General features: G+C 38.9%; 2 protein-coding genes across 4 annotated transcripts in view; one reads left to right on the top strand and one right to left on the bottom strand.

The window, feature by feature from the left end:
* CTNNA3 (catenin alpha 3) overlaps window positions 1-22,244 on the bottom strand; it is an 891,674-nt gene that overhangs the window by 482,395 nt on the left and 387,035 nt on the right. The gene's annotated exons all lie outside the window — the stretch shown is intronic.
* LRRTM3 (leucine rich repeat transmembrane neuronal 3) overlaps window positions 20,050-22,244 on the top strand; it is a 119,382-nt gene continuing 117,187 nt past the window's right edge. Inside the window, 2 exon segments of the mRNA XM_007054634.4 lie at window positions 20,050-20,555; window positions 20,863-22,244. Of these exon segments, the coding sequence (XP_007054696.1) occupies window positions 20,552-20,555; window positions 20,863-22,244 (1,386 nt within the window). The 5' untranslated portion in view covers window positions 20,050-20,551.

A 22,244-nucleotide genomic window follows, 5' to 3' on the forward strand; every position in this document is an offset into this window, starting at 1 on the left:
TTCAGAAGATTTGCATGATGGTCCTTAAATGGGCACAAATGAGAAAGGATGGTGTTGGAGGGGGTAAATTATGGTGGGGGGCATTTCTTTTACCTTTTACCCTCTTATTTGTCATCAGCAAGATGCACTTCACATTACTGTGAAGGCCGCTGTTGTAGGAGGACATGGACTTGAGAGGGCAAGTGACAGTAGGAGGATCTGATAGCCAACAACGTGGGGACTAGCCCTTTAAATTGTCTAGATGCTCAGGGAGGGTGAGAGAAAGAGTCATGCAAAATAAAGATAAAAATAGAATTAGATATTATAAAATGGTAATGAAAAGTGTGTTTATTAAAGTGTCCGGATCCTGAGAATGTGTGGGAGAAATGACGGTCAAAACCTCTAGCTGAGAAGAAAGTTGGAACCAGGAAAGCCTGCTGAGGGGAAATGTGTAACCTGTAAGGGCCAGGACAAGAGAAAAGGTGACCAAGGGAAAGAAAATAATGGGGTTTTGACAAGGAAACAGAATAGGAAAGAGAAAGGAACATGAAATATTAAAAGACTCAGGTATGTTCAGATACATTTTGGAGTAGTACTGCAACTGTTGGAATAATTCAATCCAAAATTCCGAATTTATGAGGTCACGCATCAAATTCGTTTTTTGGCAAATCTATAGACATAATGAATTTTCAAAAGGAGAACTTTTTTAAAATCAATTTTACCATTGACCAAATAAACAAATATCCCCATATACTCTCACACACTACAGCACACCAGAATTCTTCTTACTTTATGAACATCTTGGACTAAGTAACTAGACTTCAGCCTTCCATGACACTCACCAGTGTCCATTAGCAAATATATTATTCTTTATATTCGGTTTTGTGAAATCTTATCCTGGTGTGAAGCTGTGCAGAAGCTTTATGAGAAGACTTACAGAGAGGTGGAGTTTGGCAGCAGATACCATTGAGTTCATGATAGCTGAGCTCCTCAAGAACCTAAATATATTTTGGCTTTTTCTTTACTGTATGCCTATGCCCCATGTTGCATCTAATTTGGCCACAAACTGCCATGCAACCAGAATGCTAGCCTTTTGCAGCATGTATGCTTTCTAAATCAGGCAAAATATAATCTCTCTTAAAACTCTAAATAAAAAGTTGATCAGCTCACGGATTGGATTAGCCAGCTGGAAAAATAAACAGACACTTTGTAGCTCAGCATAGCATAGCATAGCACAAACTTCCCTTAAAAATACCTTTGTGTGTATACATGAAACTCTGATAACCCCAAATATGAGTACACGTATATACTTAAATACCACAAATTTTCCACTCATTATTTCCTTATTTAGGCCTGGCTAAGGCAATCATGTTAATGCCCATAGGATGTGACACAGTAAATCATCTCACACACTCAACCCCAAACTAAAGTGTAAACAACAGACATAAGAATCCATCTTGCCCAAAAATGAGCCACGAGATATCAGTTTACTAGAAAGAAAAGAGACCTTAACTTTATTTCTGAGTCTCTATTCTCTTGATAATAAATCTTGTCAGTTTGTATTATGCATACATTCAGTAACTGATATGAAACAAGATATCTAATAAAATAGAGAATTCAGCTTCCCACAAGTGCAAGATAAACAAAAATAAATTACAGTATTGAATTATAGTACATACACAAAGCAGTTTTCCCTCAGCCAATCTCCAAGAGCAATAATCCCCTGAAACCACTGAGGTGAGTAGCCCAACCCTACAAAATTGCAACAAAACACAACAGGTTATCATTAGAAGATTGCTACCATCTTGGCATATATTTGCTGAGTTTCAGTGAGATATTTAATCATACTAGAGCTGGCTAGGAATTGATCAACTTAAGGTTTTTCAATGGAAAATGCCCATTTTTTTTAATCAACAATAAAACTTTTGTGGGAAACAATTTTTTTACTTGAAAATTTTTTGGAAAAAAATTTAACATGAACACTGACATTTTCTATTACAATTACAATTTTCCAGTACAAACAACTTCTCATTTTAAACTAAGCTAATTATTGTTTATATAGAGAGAGAGAGAGAGAGAGAGTCAAAGTTGAAATGAAATGTTTCAGAATTATCAAAACATTTTACCAGCCCAAACCAAAATTTTTTTTTATTGTCCATGAAAGTTTGAGATTTTTGACTTTTTATCCTGCTACGTGATGGGAATTTATATATATACATATATATACACACACTATATATATATATGTACACAATATATATATATATATACACACACACACACACACACACACACACACACACACACACACCAACCACAATTTTCACAGGACACAAAAATCGTTGCCCACCTAGCTCCAATAAACAAAATAGAAAATAGGATGTTTCATAGGAACTCCTAGATATTAAAACACTTGATTTCTGTTAGGAGGAAGAACAGATTCGCCTAGCATTATTAGTAATGGATCATGTTCTCAGCTAATAGAAATCCATTGCTCCATTGAAATCAATGGAGAGTGATACTGATTTAGCAAGCAGCTAAATAGATGAGGTCCCTGCCCCAGAAGCTTATAAATTCAGGGAGCAATTCTTTAATCTTTATTTGTGTGAGCATTCAACACTCATGCAAGCAGTCAAGGAGTACTCATAAAAAGAGTTTTACAGTCTGGTCCTCTTTTGGATAAACAACTTTCAAAAAAGGCATGGTGAGTTGGTGTAAGACGGTGTTGGGAGAGAGGTACGTAAATGCAAGGAGGGGAATGCTGCTCTTGTGGAAGGACATTTTCCCACTGGCAGTTGATCATCTTAGCTGATGACTTTCATGTGTTTTTTGCTGGTTTATTTTTTCAAAATAATTACTGTTAATTTAGAGCTCAATTATGACAAGACCTACACAGGTGCCCAAGATAAATGAGAAAGAGAGCAAGAAGCCTGCTCCCCACACCCCTCCTTGTATACACACTCTCACTGTACTTGTGTCCAGGGACCTGGACACAACTGCTATCCTTGCACTTCCTGAGTCTAGTGCTAGAGTCCCCCAGAGTGCGTGAGGCCCTGGCCCTTCCCAGAGAGATCAGCAAAGACAGGAGAGAGGAGGGAGATCCAGAGACTCTATGAAAGAATCCTGTGACACAAGGGATGGGGGCCCAAAAGACAGAAGAAATGTGTCTCACAGTCTCAAAAGGCAAAATGATTCATCCTTTCCCCTGAACTTCCCAAAGGAAGCTGAGAGAACCACTTTCAGAAAGAATGAGACTGGATGACTCTTTTTCTCTCTCTGGTGGCAAAGGAATAAAATTCCCTGCTAAGCTTGTAGTAGGAAGAGAAAAATTAAAAATACTTACTGGGCCAGTTTTAAGGATAAAAGGAGTTGGAAGCATAGAGTTTTCCCAACTGGTGGATATGATACCCATATTTATGGCAAGGGTTTTAAAGCTTGTTATTTTATAAGACCTTAAAAGATACCCTGCCCTCCTTTCAGGGAAAGCATCCTTTTCATCGACACACAAAACCACAGCACTCTCCTCATTATGAGGAGTCCGGCCATGTTACAAGCTGAGATAAAAAGGAAATTTCAAAGGAGATAGCAGTAGGATAAGCTAACTTGCAATAAGTGAATATTCTGGAAGTGGAACTGGACATTGCCATCTTGGTGGGAGAACTAAAAATTCATCTAACTAGTCTGTTAAGGATCCCACATAGAGAGTGAACAGAGGTGGCAAGTTGCCCAGCTACAAATTCACAGAACTTTTCAAGTAATATTTTCCAGGGAGACTTCAGGACTGGTGCTGCTCCTCACTGATTAGAATGGTTTTAATCAAATTCATCCTGCCAGAGAGTTACTCGTGTGGGAGTAGGATGCTGTCTCGTTCCTTACTTACATTTGTGTTTTCTGGGACTGAAAAACAGTTATGAACAGATTGGTAGGAGCTTATTTTTAGGTCTTCCTGAAATCATGATGGCACATTTATTTTTATTTTTTTGGCTTCTGATTTGGGAAGTTCAGCACGTTAAAAACAAAATTAAAAAAGGAAGTTTCCTAAATAGTCTCCTCACTTCATATAGCATATTTCTGATTACATATCTAACTAAACTTGCAGGCAACATTTTATATCATGCGCTCATTTCTTTTCTAAAAAATTTCTTTTAATAAAATGAGAGAAAGCCATTCAATTTGTAGGCATAATACAAAGCCTCACTGCCTCGCCTGGATCATGCTTAACTCCCGGCTATTGAAACAAGGGTCTGAGTCACAGAAAATACATTATGTTGAACAGTGCATCCAATTTTCACACATTTTAAAGCATCTTGAAAAATGGTAAGTGCTAGTTTTCCAAACACAATGCACGTTTTCATAACACACTGAATTCCTTTTCAGCTATGTGAATAGGAGGTTTGCAGTTTTTAGGAGTGTTTAACCTAAAATGGGAATTGAATCCATTCAAAACAAAAGTCACAAAGAGCTGATGATGTGTACATTGTGTTTGAACTATCTGATGAAAGGCTCTGAACATTAAATTTCTTTGGCAGCATTTATTATTGTTTCACTTATGCTTAAGTGGGACCAAGTATTCAGCAAAAAAGATTACAATATTATCTAGTTTCCCATGGTTTCTGTAAGTGCCTCTATATCCTCTAGCGCAACATTTTTTTTTTGTACAATAATAGTCAGGAAATCACAAGAGACACCTCTTGCTTTCTACAACAAAGACTCCTAGATACAGATACTAAACCCATAGATACATTAGAAAACCCTTAAAATGATTTAACTAGCTGGATTACGCAGTTGCAGCAGTGTGTCCAATTTCGGTCACCAATGTATAGAAAAGATATGGAGAAACGGGTAAGGATCCAAAGGCAAGTGACAAAGATGATCAAAGGGATGGAATGCAAACTGTATGAGCAAAGGCTAAAAGAACTGGGTATGTTTAATTTCGAAGAGGAGATTGCGGGAAGACTTGATAGCCATCTTCAAAATACTTGAAAGGCTGCCATAAAAAAAGATGAAGAAAAGTTGTGCTCTCTTGCCTGAGAGGGCAGGACAAGAGGCAATGGGTTCAAACTACAGCATAGCAGATTTAGATTAAGGCTATATCTACACTACAGCTTTTGTCGGCATAATTTATGTTGCTCAGGGGTGTAAATAAATCATCCCTGAGCAATGTAAGTTACACAGACATAAGTGCCAGTGTGGAAAGCATTATAGCGGCAGGAGAGCTTCTCCCACCAACATAGCTACTGCAGCTCATGGGGGCTGGAGTAGTTAGGCCAATGGGAGAGCTCTCTCCCCATAGCTTACAGTGGGTATATTACAGAGCTTACAGTGGCGCAGCTGCATCAATGCAGCTGCATCGCTGTAAACTCTCTAGTGTAGCTGCACCCTACATTTCAAGAAAACTTTCCTAACTGTAAGAAGAGTAGGCCAATGGAACAGACTGCCTAGGGAGGTGGTGGAAACTCCTTCGCTGGAAGTTTTCAAAAGGAGGCTGGATAGCCATCTGTCCTGGATGTTCTAGACCCAACAAATTGGACATCTTGCAGGAGGGTAGACTAGATGACCCTTGCAATGCCTTCTCACCCTATGATTCTAATATATAGATTAGATAGAGTACAGCATTGCACTAGAAAACTTTCCCCAATAATGACGGACACCACTGTTACAAAGCTGTGATGAATCAGGGTGTTGATACTTTACTTCTATACTTATAGACTACTCTTGCCTTCTGATATGCACAGGATTGCTCACACTGCTCACTTCAGTTTGCATGGATATATGAGAGGGCAAAATTGTAGGCCTAAAAAAGAAGTTGGGGATGGTGAATCATGAGGGCTTGTGTACTTCAAACTATTTAGCAGAAATGCATCCTTTAAAAGTATATATATATTAACCACTGAGGGTTCTTTCATGGAGAGTCAGTAAGTGGTGAAAATTTTATTATCTCTTTCTCCATCCCTGTGGAACACTAATCATGATTAATTGGACACAAAAGCTCACCTCATGTTGTCAAACTGTGTTTTATTTCAAAGTTAATTAAGATGTGAGCTGAAGCTAGAGTAATACAGGGTAACTCTTTAGCTTTAAATGCAGATATTCTATACTATAAGCAAGGAGACTTATTCAAGGTCCTTGCAGTAAAAACCAATAATCAGAAGTCATACTTAAAAAAAGATCACTCATCTGCCTAAATTCTCGCAATCTATTAGAATTGCCTGGTGCCAGCCCACTAGGTTAATCAGCATCAATGGAAAAGTGTGCCAAGCAAAATCAGAGTATATAGAATTTACAGGGGCATTTTCTTAAATGCTCCAGAATACTCTCCTCACCAGGTAGTCTATTTGACATATTGCTACCACACATCTCTGCACACAAACTAACATGCTCTAATTCATGTTAGTCTGACCCTGGAACATGGGAAACTTCAGTTCATATTGGTTTAATTAATAGTTATCACCTTTGCTGCAAAATAATAATGGAAAAGGAAAAGAACTGCAGCAAAGCAAGTTACTTTTTAACGTGTTTAGTTCAGACAAGTGGACTGTTACTGCTGATGATTAAGGTCCATCTTTCATACCAGATTATGATGAGTAGAAAAGGCCACTGAGACTGTCACATACAATAGTTCCTATCAGTCAGTGACAAGAAGCAACGCCAATGGCACCAAGCAGATGATGACAAACCCAAATGATGGCAGAGGCTATAAATACTAAAGATATTTCCCTCTATGAACCATAATCTACATGAAAGGGGAAGAGCTGGCCTTTCTATTGCTGATACATTTTTTGTTGTTATTTTTTCTGGAAACTGGCCTAAAGAAAAAACACTGCCTGGGTGGCAATGGGATGCACCACTTCCAAGCCTGACTTTCAGAGCAAAGAGGTAGTAAGGCCAGTAAAAACAGGATTTAAAAAAAAAAATAGATTAAGTACCTCCGTCCCCCCCCCATCAACCATTGTGAAAAATAATAAAAACAGAAGCAAATGCTGTTGGTTTCACCTTGCATACCAACTAGGATTAATGATTTAGAGGCTAGTGCTGCTGTCACTGTTGGATCATTGAAGTCCTTTTTATGTCACTGAATCAATTTGTGCTATTAATTTAGGCAGAGACTAAAATAAGGGATTTTTGAAAAAAAGAAAACAGACAAACTTGCCAATGAAGAGTCCACCTCCAAAATGAAATTCTAAAAAAAAAAATTGATTTACTGCACGAGAATTTGTATTATAGTGCTTGGCTGTAAAACATTGTACTAAATATATACATGAAAAAAAGTTTGGTATGAATTTTCCCCTCTCTGTCTTTTCCCTCTCTCTCTCTCTCTCTCTCTCGCTCTCTCTCAGGGCAGCTTTTTTGCTACAAAATCAGTGTTTGAAGTTTACCAGCAATAAGTTCATTTTCACAAACACATGGTGCTACATATGTTTAGAGTCCAGCTGGACCACCAAGGAACCACTGCATCACCTGAGGCACTAAAGATCTTCCTATTGAGTCAGTAATTGATGACCAGGCATGCAGGCCAGTAAAATGCTTTCTACAAATAAAATCACAGATGTGAATCGACTAGAGTGGGGTAAAATTTTTTAGCTGAAATTTTTTTCCCCCACCAAGAATGCAAATTTGGTCCAACAAAAACATTTTATAAATTTGTATCAAGTTCACCACATTATTTTGCAAAAAAAACCCTTTTTTTTAACATTTTGATTCTTCATTCAAAACAACTTTTCATTTTGAAGCTTACTTCAATTGAACTTTAAAAGCCCAACAAAGAAGCAAAAAGTTTTGTAACAGATAAAAATTTTATTCAACTTTTTGACTCCCCAAAAATTTAGAAAATAAATTTTGGGGGTTAACTTGAAAAAAAATGTTCCCCCTCGATTTTTTGGTATGGCCGGTGAACCGAAAAAAAATCAGTTATTTGCAGAGCTCTGGAATTGACACTCAACTGAGGAGGCCACAACCAAATTCAAATATTGTGACAAAAAGTAAATACCCTGAGCAACAGCTCTTACTGGTGACTTTTCCCAAAACTGGATACATTTTGTTTCCCCCAAATATGCAAAAGAAGTTATGGTGTCCTTTGAAATTAATGCCTTCTACTATAAAGAATGGTTGTAGATTAAATCAGTCTCTACCACATCTCTTTCACGTTACTGCCTGCACAGTGGGGTGGAGTATAAAGTATCTGGTCTTTGAATAAACACTTCTACAATAAATTTAATGAAACTAACACTTTTGAGCATCCAATACTGAATGACAAATAACACAATATTTATGCTATCCAAGTTTGTTCAAGTACATCCATATAATTTCCCTTTAAGGATGATCTATAAAATAACTTCCAAGAGTCTTCCTTCATGCATGGATGTATCTGTTGAGTTAACATATGCTCACTTGACTTTAAATTATGTAGGAACAGATGTTCATTGAAATTGCCATATCAGATCAGATCACTGGTCCATCTCTTCCATTTGCCTATTAGACCAGCCAGTACCAGATATTTCAGGGGGAAATTCAAAAAACAAAGAACAAAAAACCCACAACACCCCCTTCAAAAAAAAACCCCAAAACAACAAACACAAAAACAAAAAAAAACAACTGGTAGTGGAAAATGATGCACTGACATGCCCATAGGATTTTTTTTCTAATGCCCAACAGATATTCTCTGAAGCACAAGTCATATGCTTTAACTTTTGTTACCCTATCTAAATAACTCCTTATGCATCTAGGGCTAGATTGAGGCTTTTAATCACATCATCTCAGAAGGGGAACACTCACACTCAGTGACGAGGAGTGAGAAATCTGTTACATCAATTAGGATGGAGCAAATTGTTCTCCCATATACGCCCTGATCTTCAGGGCAATGCAAAGGTGGCAGGGGGAGAAACAGTTATCCTGCCTTATTCTCCACTCAACTTGACCCCCTTTTTGGCACCTTGTTCCTCAGAGAGAAGAGGAATGAACACTTTTTGTGCTCCTGACAGTGCACAGATTGCTATTGTATTTATTACTATGACATGAGATTACATTATGTTATATGAAAGTTGATGGGAGTTAGACACCTAACTCACAAAGTTGATATTGTGAATCCCAATAGGCACCTATCTACATCTTTAAGCTGCTAAATACCTTTGTAAACTTGGCTCTGGTGTCAATGATATTTTGTGGCAATGAATTCCACATGTTGTGTAAAAACACTTGTGCGTGAACTGCCTTCAATTTTTATAGGATTTAAAGGAAGCTACGTCTTTATGCCACCGCTACTAACAGGAGTGTGAGAGCCACAGGAAAAAAGGAGAGATTGTTTTAGTTACTGAATAGAAAGGATTAGGAAATGTGATGGCAGAGCTTCAAAAGTTAAGGCCACAGATAATGGTCATGACACCATTTACTGAAATAGACTATAGCAACAAAGTTATACAGATTCCAGTATTAACATGTGATTGATCTTTATATGAACAAAGCATTCTTCCCTGATATCCTTTCTAATTATGCCAACTAAATTATGCCCATTTATCTGAAAATTTTAATGTGCCTCCCTATGTTTGTTTTTTTGCAACTTATAATTTACATTTTAATACTTTATATTGATATGACAAATTTGGCATTAAGATGGAAGTATTAAAGGTGAGAATAAAATGAAAAACTTCAAAAAATTTCTTCTGTCCATCCTCTTAATAGTGTGAGAGGAAGAATTGAAAGTGATAATTACAAAGCTCCCAATAGAAACGGCCAATTAGAAACTAGTACGTCAGAGATTTGACTATTTTAGATTGTAACATGGCAAGACAATGTCATATGTTACTTCTTGTTTCCTTTAACTGGGTTCCGTATTTTACTTGTTTCCCTGTATACTGGATAAATAAGATGACATCAGTTTTAACAGACCAAAATAAATCTGCAAAGACTAAAGTTTTTATTTTTAAATGAATTAGACTGGGAGTCTGTTTTCATATAAGCCAATTAGCTATATTGTACTTTAGTTTAATCACATGGAATAAAACAGTTGAAAAACAATCTAGATAATTTTCTTGGATAGACATGACCTCAAAGGATGACAAGCTATAAGTCATTTAAATCACACTTAGTTTCTTCAAAGCTTGTTTACCACGTATGTTAACAGGGAAAGGGCAGAAAGGGATGGCAGTATTGGATAGCTACTAAAGAAAGCTCTACACCAGCTTGTCTCTATTTTTTAACCAAAATGCTCTTCTATATCCTAAGCGGCTAATAAAACAGTGACACCTAAGGCTATGTTAAAAACAGTTGAGCTAATTAACTAACCATGGCTGTTGGTATAATTAAGATCCTCAGATCCTATTAAAAAAACACCAGCTACTATAACTAGAATATCTAGCAACCACTATTATAATTGGAAAAGGCTTGGTTGAATTATTAAAGACTACAGAAACTCAATAAAATTCACTTTGATGAGACAGAACAAATATTTTCTGCGGGAAAAAGCCAAAAAATAGCATAAGGTTGGAGCCAAGGAAGGAGGCGACTAACAAGGCAAATATAACCATCTGAACAGATCATTTTAATGTTAGACACAGTGTGAATGAACATAATTATATGTCTCTTTACTGTGTTCATGTTTTTCTCTTTCAACTGCAAATCTACACAACTGTCATGTGTAGTTCAAGATGTTACTAATACTTTCTGTGGTAACAGATTATTCTGCCCATCTGTGGGCTTTGTAAATGACATAACCTAACAGTTCGAAAGTACCAAAGCTCAAGGATGAGTAAGGGTTTTAATATGGCCAGATTGGAGCGTTTTTGCTCTTTGTAGTTTTTAAGGAATAAATGGATACAAAGAGAAACTGAAACTGATTTTAAAATATTTAATAGGCTAAATGAAATCAAGATGTACCGCGCTCTTTAATTGCTTGCACCTGTATGTCTGTTTATGCTAAAGAGCAATTAAATTACTAAAAGACCCTGTAGATCAAACAAGTGGTTCGAAACTAGAAAAGATAATTGTTTCTACCTACTAATTTAGAGGCTAATTCAAATTAGTGCTGAGCACCTACAACTCCCATTGAAGTCAATGGGAGTTTCAGATATAGAACACCTCTCACGAATAGACTTAGGGACCAGTCCATCAGTCCTTACTCAGGCAAAGCTCCTATAGAAGTAAAGAAATGAGAAAAGCTCACAGAATTTAGCCCTTGGTTTATCTGAAACCTTTCACTCTGTCCCAAACAATTAAATATCACTTTCCTTATGTGAAGGAGATAGATAGATATAAATATTTATTTCAGATCACCTATCTTAAATTCTGTTCTGGTACAAGACACTAACATACAAGGCTAAAATATAATCATTGTATCATATAGCATGCCCCCCAAAGCACCCCAACATCTCCGAGTGGACTACCCCAGGAATCCACCTACCATAAAATACTGGCCTTCCCAAATCAATTATTTCAAATCCATCAAACCATCCACCAGGAAAAGCCCAAGGCAAAAGTAGAGACTTGCAGTTTGCATTTTCATCTAAGCATTTATAACATGCTCACCACCAGGGCCTGAAGAGCATCAAGGACACAATTTGTAAGGCAGTGGTGAGTGCAGTCTAGAGCATGGAACCCCTTATGAAAAACATCCTTCCACTAGCCACTTTCCTTTTACACTGGGAGCTTCTAGAGCACCGCTGCTGAAAGTGCTGATCACATGGCAAGAGATACCATACACATTGTTTATGGCTGTATATGTGAAAACCAACACCTTAAACCCCACCCAGATACGAAACAGAAGCCAGTGCCCTACTGACTACAGAGCACTGGTGTGACAAGCTCTCATTAATGTGCTCATTCTATATATGAATCCCTATTCAATAATTGTTGAATTCTGCCTCAACTATTCACACTAAGTAGTACTTTACTCTTCAAGCAGCCCCTTGCAGAGGCAGATTCTTCTCAGCTTGAATTATGGTGGCAGAGTCAGGTTCTAAATGCGCAACCACATTAAACATAACTGGATACAATTTCACCCAAAAAGGGATTAATCCTCAATAGATCAGTAGAATATACACAGCCAACATCAGGGACTTATTAACATTGAGGAGAATAAAGCAAATAGGAAAAAGAAAATACATTAGCACTATAAAGAACACTTGATCCAAGTAGTATCAATGAAACTCACAAACTAACCCCACCAACTCTATCACCACCATCATGAAACATTCTATTTCTATTCATAGTACCTGACGTCATTATGGTCCCCCATTAACGGGAGGACTATCTGGAATATATAGTGTGAGAAACATTACAGCAAACAGAGGTGGAAGGTAAGAAATGGGCCATTCTGTGCCATCTTTCCACTAGAGGTGGAGGAAAAATGCTATATATTTTCTGCAAAAATTTCTAAACAAAATAAAAAAAAAATCATCTGTGGAATTTTGGGGGATTTTCAAAATGGGGGGCTGGATTTCTTTGTCCTACTGTCCTCTGAAAGAAAAGTCCTGAGATGAATTGAAATGGTCACTTTTGATAACCTAAGGATCAAGGAAATGGTATATAATTAAAGAGAAAAATTCTGTATCTTTATATTTAAACTAGTGATGCTGATATATAACAGAACTTGTTTATTACTATGTCCTCACCTTGGATATTGTGTTCAGTTGGGGTCACCCTATCTCAGAAAAGATTCAACAGAAATAAAAGAACCCAAGAGGCGGGTGATGCAAATGACTAGGGACATGAAGGGACCTCTGTATAGAGATTTTCAAAATACTGTGACTGTTCCATTCAGAGAAAAGATAAATAAGATGGGACATGATAGAGGTATGGAAAATAATGAATGTCACAGGAAAAGCCAAATGTTCTCCTATTTGCACTCTCATTATATCGAAGGCAAATGTCACTAACCCCATTTCATAGATTGAGAAATAGAGACTCAGAGGTGGTAAGTGACATGTCCAAAGTCACAAAGCAAGTCTGCGCTAGCAGCAAGATTAATGCAGTTTTTATGGCTCCCACTCCCATGCCTAATTCACTAGACCACACTTTTTCCCAACTGTCTCACCCATATAGTGGGGATTTCACCTCACCCAAAAGGAGCTCCTGAACTGACCTCACGGATGCTGAGGGTTCATTGCCTGCATCATATGGTAAGGAGTCTAGACAGCGTTATCTGGAAAGGCAAGAAGCAAGTAAGTGCACATTAAATGTCTAATAGGAAACATGTCTGAGGCACTCTGGCCCAATCCCTTAGCCACAACACTGATGAAATGGAAAGTATGTGGAAACATAACGTATGTCTATGCTTCATGTTTGCACAGAGGCAACTGCAGCATTCACCCTATGGCAATCTGGCTCCCCAAGAGGTAGGTTTGTCACCTTGGCCACCCACCATGCTCTGCTGCTGATACACATACTTCATCTGCAGAAATCTCACAGCAGCCTAGAGATGTATGCCCCTAAGAGAACTAACTGGACGGAAGACTGATCTCATAGATGGCTACCACTAAGTTCTGAAGAACAAATGCGAAGAGTGTGCACTATATGAGCAACCAGACAGCAGGCAGTCTTTCCAGCAAACACTACAGTGGACCCACACAAAGACAGAGGCTGCAGACACAGTCGCAAGCATTCATTGTTGAGGCCCTGTACTTCTGCTGTTCAGATCCCTCTTTTAACTGAGATGCCGCATAACCAGTGAGAGAGTGTGCTGTCACTAAACAACTGAAAAAAAAAAGGTTCATCATCTCCATATGAGTAAGTCAACTGGGAATTTTGTATCTCCAAGTGAACATACCACCAGATGTAACAATTGAGGGAAGCTGCCAACTCTTAAGGTAACTTCAGTATCATAGTATAAGAAACCCAAGAGGAGTATCACAGTCCCCTGCAAGCATGTAGGAGTCATGGTATGATCCTGGAAATCTAGTCATTGCATGTCATGAGCACAATCTTGGCATCACGTTCACTGAACGGGTATGCTTCCTATTCTTGTATGCAGCAGGGCACCACAGAGCCCTCTGTGTTCCATCCATAATGCACACAATGAAGGAATGTTTGCAACTGCATAAATCCTTGAATCATTTTGGTGTTGTGTGCAACCGTGCATGGAGAACACAATGTCTTGTGTAGCCCTGCATGGAATTGGGGAAATCCTGGGGGTATACAGAGGCCGTGACTGACTGATGTGGGTAGTGTCCCCAGTGTCCTCTGAAAGCACTCAAAGCCTAGGAGGCAAAATGCTGAGAGTGATTGGTACAGAAAGAGCATGGCTCCCCTCCTGCTTCTGGTCTCCCTTCAGCTCATCACAGAGCCTGTACCTCTGGATGATTTAACCCGCAGTGAGGGCAAGGAATATTAGCCATACAAAGGAAGCTCTTCTTTGGAGACTGAGCCTCCCTTGCCTAACACCTAAGTTTCCACATTATGTAAAAACCCAGGTTCTGTTCAGGTACTGCACTGAAGTCTCACTTTGATGCCTCCATCCATTACCATCCTCTGTAGAATCCCCCATACACCTGCATCCTGCATGTGAACCCTGAACCTTCTCACCTCCTCCCTCTGCCTCACCTATACTCTATCCTAAACCACTGACCCTCCTCTACATTCCTTTTCCTCTCAGCCCTTGCCAAATCCTGTCTGTATCTCTCACTTTCCCATGATCAGATGTTTATGTTGGGAGTTTATAGCCTGTTTGGTGTACTTAACCAGTTCTAATCTTATCCTCAAAGAACAGCAGGTTCCTTTAATCAGTGCTGCCAAAAATGATGAACACATCTTATTAGACTTATCTACCTTTAAATGGACAGTGATCACACACTACAATACAATTTAGAACAAACTACAATTGCTAACCCTCTTGATTCCTGCCTTCCTTATTGCCAAACACCACCTCATAAACGGCGAATTTAGCCACTTCATGAATCCAAAGAGAGTAATGTGAGAATATTTGTCAACCACAGTTCTGAACAGGTATGTGTGTTTAAAAAACAAGTAAGTGGTGATAGATACAGCAACTGTATCTCTGGATACAAAACTTCTAAATCCAGAATCCTACATTATTGGATTTGTGCAGTAAGAAATGAGGGTAGTGCAGTGGGAAAGGATCATTGTGGCTTTTCAGAAGGTGAAGTAACCTGTAGCCTGTGGACTTCTTAGCAGCCTTACAGAAGTAAAAACATTTTTACCAAAAACTCATTCTGATCAAATGCTTCAACAAAAAAAGATCACCTCTTACACAGAGAACACTGAATGTGGAAGATGGGAAGCCCGTGATGGCACAGGCAAATATTTACTGTTATTTCGGTGAGCAAAATCCGATAACACTTGATTCCCTATGCTGATATAGTCCTGGAAATATTTGTAACTATCTTCATTTATCCTTCTTCCCCTCGCTTGTGGGCCTCACAAATCATTTACTCCACGTGCCGCCTTCCTACCTCTATTGCCAAATGTTGACAGAAAATGGTGGCAGCTGCTGCATGTCCCAGCTATTTTAATGAGCCTGAAAAATTGCAAGGACTTCTCTTATTGTACTTCCTAAACTGCCCCAATTCCAAATCAGCTCTATGGGGGTTACACGTACTGAGTTTCACAAAACAATATAAGGTACTTGATTCACCCCTTGGCTATGCCAGCTTCCGCTAGTAAACCAAGTTGCTGGGCCCCTGGTGATGGAACATCCTCCCTGAGGGGTGTTGCAGCCATGCCAGGTAACCACCTACCTTGCTCCACTGAGAAGCTGCAGCGAACCAGCACTGCCCCAAAAGTGGCCTGGGCTAGCCCAGGCAGGAAGTGAAAATCCAGTGGTTGAAGTGTCTGGGAGGGCAGAGATGCTCGATGTATCTATTCCTGTTGGCTCAGAGACATGTTGGGGGCTACAGTTTGCATCTCCTTGTGTCACATCTAGACCCCATCATCTTTTATGGCAGCATTTACATTATCCAGCAAAAAAAAAAAAAAAGCACAAAAGAGCATATTCTATGGCAGTTTGACCACCTTTGCTCTCAAGTTAGAAGTGACGGATTTGGTTCAGAGAAAGAATCAAAACAATAGAGGCAGTTCAGTTAAAAAAAATCAATTATTCACCCAGCTCTACTCCTAACACATTTTAAAATGTGTCCGTCTTTGTCTATGCTAGGTGCTAAGTCAGGTTTAACAAGGTGCTGTGACATTGCACTCCATACAATTTTATGAAAATATGCTAATAAGTGTGAATATAATGTAACTGGACTATGCTTCATGCAACAGGTCTCTTGTAAAGCATTACAAAACTTATAATCTACTGAGTGTGGTCATCCTATTTGTATTAATGTATCATTCTTGTATCTGAAACTAGAAATATAACTCTTAGGTCCTACTGTAATTTTGCAAAGTGTGGGCCATTAATGGTGGTTCGGAATCTTGATGATTCCCATCAACTGGGACAACTAATCGTAGATGGATCTGTTTACTTGCAAGCCTTCCTGTGAGTCAGGCTGGGAAGAATGAAGGCTTGGGGTCTCACAGGACATGTGACTATGTCACCCGGTATTAGAATCCATCTTAACCTGGGGCTTTTCCATTTAGAAGGAGGGGTGGGGACCCAAAGAGACAAAAGATTCCTACCTTGTGCCAAAGCTATATAAGGGGGTAGAACAGAACAAAGGGGGCTGCAGAAATCCCCTAGCTAGTTCTGTTCCACCCCCTTATATAGCTTTTCTGAGCTGGAACAAAGACTGTATCGGGGAAAGGATTGGGCCCAGACTAGAAGGAGGCTAGTCTGTCAAAGAAGCTTATTGGAACATCTCTGAGGGTGATATTTGCCTGCATTTAGTTTCCTACTGTATTAGGCTTAGACTTCTGTGTGTTATTTTATTTTGTTTGGTAATTTACTTTGTTCTGTCTGTTATTACTTGGAACCACTTAAAGCCTACTTTTTATATTTAATAAAAACACTTTTTACTTATTAATTAACCCAGAGTAAGTAAGTATTAATACCTTGGGGGCAAACAGCTGTGCATATCTCTCTCTCAGTGTTATAGAGGGTGAACAATTTATGGGTTTAATGGATAATGGATGGATGGGTAAAATGGATTTATTTGGGGTTTGGACACCACCGAGAGCTGGGTATCTGAGTGCTGGAGACAGGGGCACTTCTTAAGCGGTTTTCAGTTAAGCCTGCAGCTTGTGGGGGATGTGGTTCAGACTTGGGTCTGTGTTTGTAACAGGCAAGTGTGTCTGACTCAAACAAGGCAAGGTACTGAAGTCCCAAGCTAGCAGGGAAAACAGGCTCAGAGGTAGTCCCAGCACACGAGGTGGCAATCCCAAAGAGGTTTCTGTGATCCAACCCGTTACAGGTGCTAAGTCAGGTTTAAGAAGGTGCTAGCACATTTGCTCACACACTTCATTTTCCCAATGTAGTCAAAGCCTAGAAGAAAAAGTTAGCTCTCAAAGAGTAGATGCATAGCTGTTAAGGCACAGTTCATGACTAGTGAGATATACCATCCTCCACAGCTTCTGTGGAATCACAATCTATGTCAAAAACAGAAGTCCTGCAATCCCTGAGAAAGTCACAAAAACAAACTGACTGAAACTTCCAGGGACTTTGGGACATCTCAGGAGACACCTTCCTATCAGACAAAGAAAAGTGACAAACATTCCCTCTGAGCAGCAATACCCTGTTGGTGTGTGGCCCTCAAGATTTCTGCTACTTGCAGTCTCCTCTTGCTTGGAACTGTTGTTCCCAGTGGACCAGAATGGAAGATTGATTGACAAAATACAGTGAATAACTTACAATCCAGTATGAACAATATCAACATTCAGGAGCAACATTGTGGAATACTAATGTATAAATAACATAAAATTAAATTCACAATGAATTTATTAAATTTTGAGTTAGTGTACTTATATGAAGACACTGCTATACTTCAGCTACCCCAAAATTGCAATAATCCCTCTAACATATATGTCATCATTATTACAAAAGGGAGTTTATACATAAAAAGTGAAGAAAACCAGGGTGTAGAACAAGAGTCAACCAAAAAGTTTGGGTCCGATTCTTTTCTCACAGTTCTGTAAATTGGGAGGTAACTCCATTGAAATCAGTTGCACCGTATACCGTTGTATAACCAGTGTCAATGAGATGTGAAGCAGGCCAATCATGTACAAATTCTCAGGTGCTTTCATAGCTAAGATATAGTCAGGACTTCAGTTAAAGCCTCTGATTTTCAAAAGTTTACAATTTGGCTGTAAAATGTTATGCTGAAACTTGGTATACAAGGTCTTGTGGTGGAAGTGATTTTGGTTGCACAATTTAAACAAAATCTGTTCAGCTGTCTGAAGACACAAATGCAAGTGAAGAAAAAGTGGTTATCCGATACTGGCACTTTTTCTGCTTGTATAATTCAAAAAAGATTCAGTTAAGAAAATTGAACTTGACAAGCAATTAACATCATGTTCCACACTTGCTCCGTTCAGCAATGCCTCATCACTATTTTCTACTTTATAAAGTAGAAATAACAGACTAACAGGATGGCAGGGCTCTTTTGTTTGCTCACCCTATTGGCAATCGTTAGAATCATGAAAAAAGCTACTGAAGTTCTGCTTACTTTTGGTGGCTGAGTGGACTCCTTAGCTCAACCAGAGAGATGGGAGTGGTCCCTAGGCAGGAGGACAGAGCAGATCCTGGAGGAAAATCCTTGGGACAGCAAGCTCAGGAATAAAGCTCTGGTTGGGATTTATGCTGTATTAGTGGTTTTTGTTATTAGTTACTGATAAAGCCATGCCTAGTAAGGGGGAAATGTTAGAAAACTACCTCAGGGTTTTCATGCTCTGTTTAGAACCACAATGTAAAATGTTAGAACATTCCCAGTGCACTGATCACATTTCAAAATGTGGTATGTTTCAGAAGGAATTGTGTTACATGAAGCTGTATGCTTTCATCTGATTGTAAATCACAAGAGGCCTCATTGTGACACAAGCCACAGCCCATAGTAAGGCACAAAGTGCAGAGCCACAGTACCCCAGTAGATCACTGAAGGTATTCTGCCTCAAAGAGCTCAGAGCTCCCCAGCTACATTTGGGGGAATGCAATCAGCACCACCCCGTTAAAGGATATGGTATACTCTTTTGCTCTGGCTACCTCTTGCAGCAGATTGAGCCATTGTTCCACCTACTCTCTACCACCTTTCAGACACATTCTTCATTGAGGGGGAGAATCTCAGTAGCAGCCCCAGTGCTATAATTCCATCATACCCTGGCACTGAGCATGCAATGGGAAAGAGGAAGGCTCTGTTCCAACAGGTCACACAGGGGGTAGAGGCTCCTTAATCCCATGCAGTGAGGAAGGGGAGGGATGGAGGATTCTTGGTCTCACACATAAGGGTTAGCCACAAATGTATTTATATCTTAATTTTTATGTTCTTTAGATTGTACAGAAGTAAAAAAATCTATTGCTGGGTTTGTTAAATTAAGTTATACACGTTAAAAGTTCTTTAAATTACAGTAAATACACATTAAAAACCTCCCTAAGCATGTCTTTACTTAATATGACAAAATCAGTGGGACCAGATTCCATGTTAAATCTATTTGGCTCGTTTGCTCACAGGACTGTATTTTAAACACAAGCTAGATTTAGTTAAAAACAGTTAATACTGTGATAGCAAGTTATGAAATAAAATGAACCTGATATTTTTATCCCCAACTTCCTTTTCACTGTGATTTTTTTTAAAAAAAGGCAAGAGGCAAAATGATAGCCTAAAAATATTTGTCATGATATAAATAGTCTATCCTTGTTAAAATGCTGGATTACAGGCACAGTAAGTAGTTGATGTAGTTAAAAAGTAGTGAGTTATTGTGAAAACCGAGTGTTTGTGTTTGTAAAAACTCTTTGACAGAATCAAAAGAGACAGAGGATTTGTAAGTTTCGGAATATTTTGTTAGTTCACACTGAAGCTGACCACTCCACTCCCATTTAGTTACCCAGAACAATCACATTTCCCAGCAGAGTTTACTCATTTGCAAGATAAAAGAAAGACATTTCTGCACATGCCCATAATATTCTTCACCACTGGGGGCAGCTATACATAAGACTGCATTCACTGAAACCAAAGCAACAGTCGGAGGAGCTTTCAGAATGACAGTATGCAGAAGTGAACAGAGCTTGTTCATTGTACGGTGTTATTCTGTTATTCTGTGCTCCAAAGCAGCTTCATAGCTGGATCGGGAGCTAACTACAATAACTGCTGTACTATGGAATACAGAGGTGTGAATTCAGATAGCTAATTGTTGCTTTGAGGAATCTGTCATGCTTTCACATAAAGAGAGATTTTAAAAGCCAGGTTTCTAACTGTAAAGATGCAAAACCGTAATATCCATGAAGATCCTATTACCTAGGAAGAATCTGACATTTTGCTGTGAATGGTGTGTTGGGATTTATTTATTCTTGGAGTGTTCTGCATGGCTGGCAAAGAATAATGTTCCAAAATCAGTCCATCTCCCAAGGGGTCCAATTTTTCTTCCTGGGTGTCAGCAAGCCCTGACTCACAACAGTGCAGCTGACAGGGACTGTCATGCTTGTGGCACCCTAACCAAAAACAAAAGACCTAAGGACGACCTTTGAACAACACAAAGGATGGGTATGTTTTTCATTTTTTTAAATATACAGTTTGTAGCTTCTGCATAGACCCTGTTTTAATTGTTCTATAGACCTACCTTGATATGATTTAGGATCATAGTTTAAATAAATGTAATCAATAGACATTTTAACTATTTTATAATATTTATAAAGACATTTTTTAAATCTGAGTAAAAGAAAATAATGTGCAAAGTAGCTGTCAAGCTAGAAATTTTTTAAATGATTTTTAAAAGAAAGAGTCTTAGCATGATTTTTAAAATGACTGATCTTTTGGGGGGATAACTTTTCTAAGTTGTTTTTATTTCCAGGTTTCAATGTAATTAGGCTACTGAGCGGATCAGCTGTAGCCCTGGTACTAGCCCCTACCGTATTACTGACAATGCTTTCTTCTGCTGAACGAGGATGCCCTAAGAGCTGTAGGTGTGAAGGAAAAATGGTATATTGTGAATCTCAGAAATTACAGGAGATACCCTTGACTATATCTGCTGGTTGTTTAGGTTTGTCCCTTCGCTATAACAGCCTCCAAAAACTAAAACATAATCAGTTTAAAGGTCTAAATCAGCTCACCTGGCTGTATCTAGACCATAACCACATCAGCAATATTGACGAAAATGCTTTCAATGGAATACGCAGACTAAAAGAGTTGATCCTGAGTTCCAACAGAATCGCCTTTTTTCTTAATAATACCTTCAGACCTGTGACAAATCTCCGTAACTTGGATCTGTCATACAATCAGCTGCAGTCTCTGGGATCTGAACAGTTCAGGGGCTTAAGGAAGCTGCTGAGTTTACATTTGCGATCCAATTCCCTAAGAACCATCCCTGTTCGAATATTCCAAGATTGTAGGAATCTTGAACTTCTGGACCTGGGTTACAATCGCATCCGAAGTTTAGCAAGGAATGTCTTTGCAGGCATGATCAGGCTGAAGGAGCTTCACCTGGAGCACAATCAGTTTTCTAAGCTCAACCTGGCACTTTTTCCAAGACTAGTCAGCCTTCAAAACCTTTATTTACAGTGGAATAAAATCAGTGTGATAGGACAAACTATGTCCTGGACCTGGAGCTCATTACAAAGGCTTGATTTATCTGGTAATGAAATAGAAGCTTTCAGTGGACCTAGTGTTTTTCAGTGTGTGCCCAATTTACAGCGCCTCAACCTGGATTCAAACAAGCTCACATTTATTGGTCAAGAAATTTTGGATTCTTGGATATCCCTCAATGATATCAGCCTTGCTGGGAATATATGGGAATGCAGCAGAAACATTTGCTCTCTGGTAAACTGGCTAAAAAGTTTTAAAGGGCTGAGGGAAAATACAATTATCTGTGCCAGCCCCAAAGAGCTGCAAGGGGTGAATGTTATTGATGCAGTGAAAAACTACAGCATCTGTGGCAAAAGTACTACAGAGAGGTTTGAATTAGCAAGAGCTCCCCCAAAGCCAACATTTAAACCAAAACTCACCAGGCCTAAACATGACAGCAAGCCTCCTCTGCCCCCAACTATCGGAACCACCGAATCCAGCTCAGAACTCGAGCATGACACAGAACACATCTCCTTTCATAAAATAATAGCAGGGAGTGTGGCCCTTTTTTTGTCTGTGCTTGTGATCCTGCTGGTAATCTATGTGTCATGGAAGCGTTACCCAGCCAGTATGAAGCAGCTGCAGCAACACTCTCTCATGCGAAGGCACAGG

Source organism: Chelonia mydas, chromosome 7 (genome assembly GCF_015237465.2).
Source record: "Chelonia mydas isolate rCheMyd1 chromosome 7, rCheMyd1.pri.v2, whole genome shotgun sequence".
Taxonomy (NCBI): Eukaryota; Metazoa; Chordata; order Testudines; family Cheloniidae; genus Chelonia; species Chelonia mydas.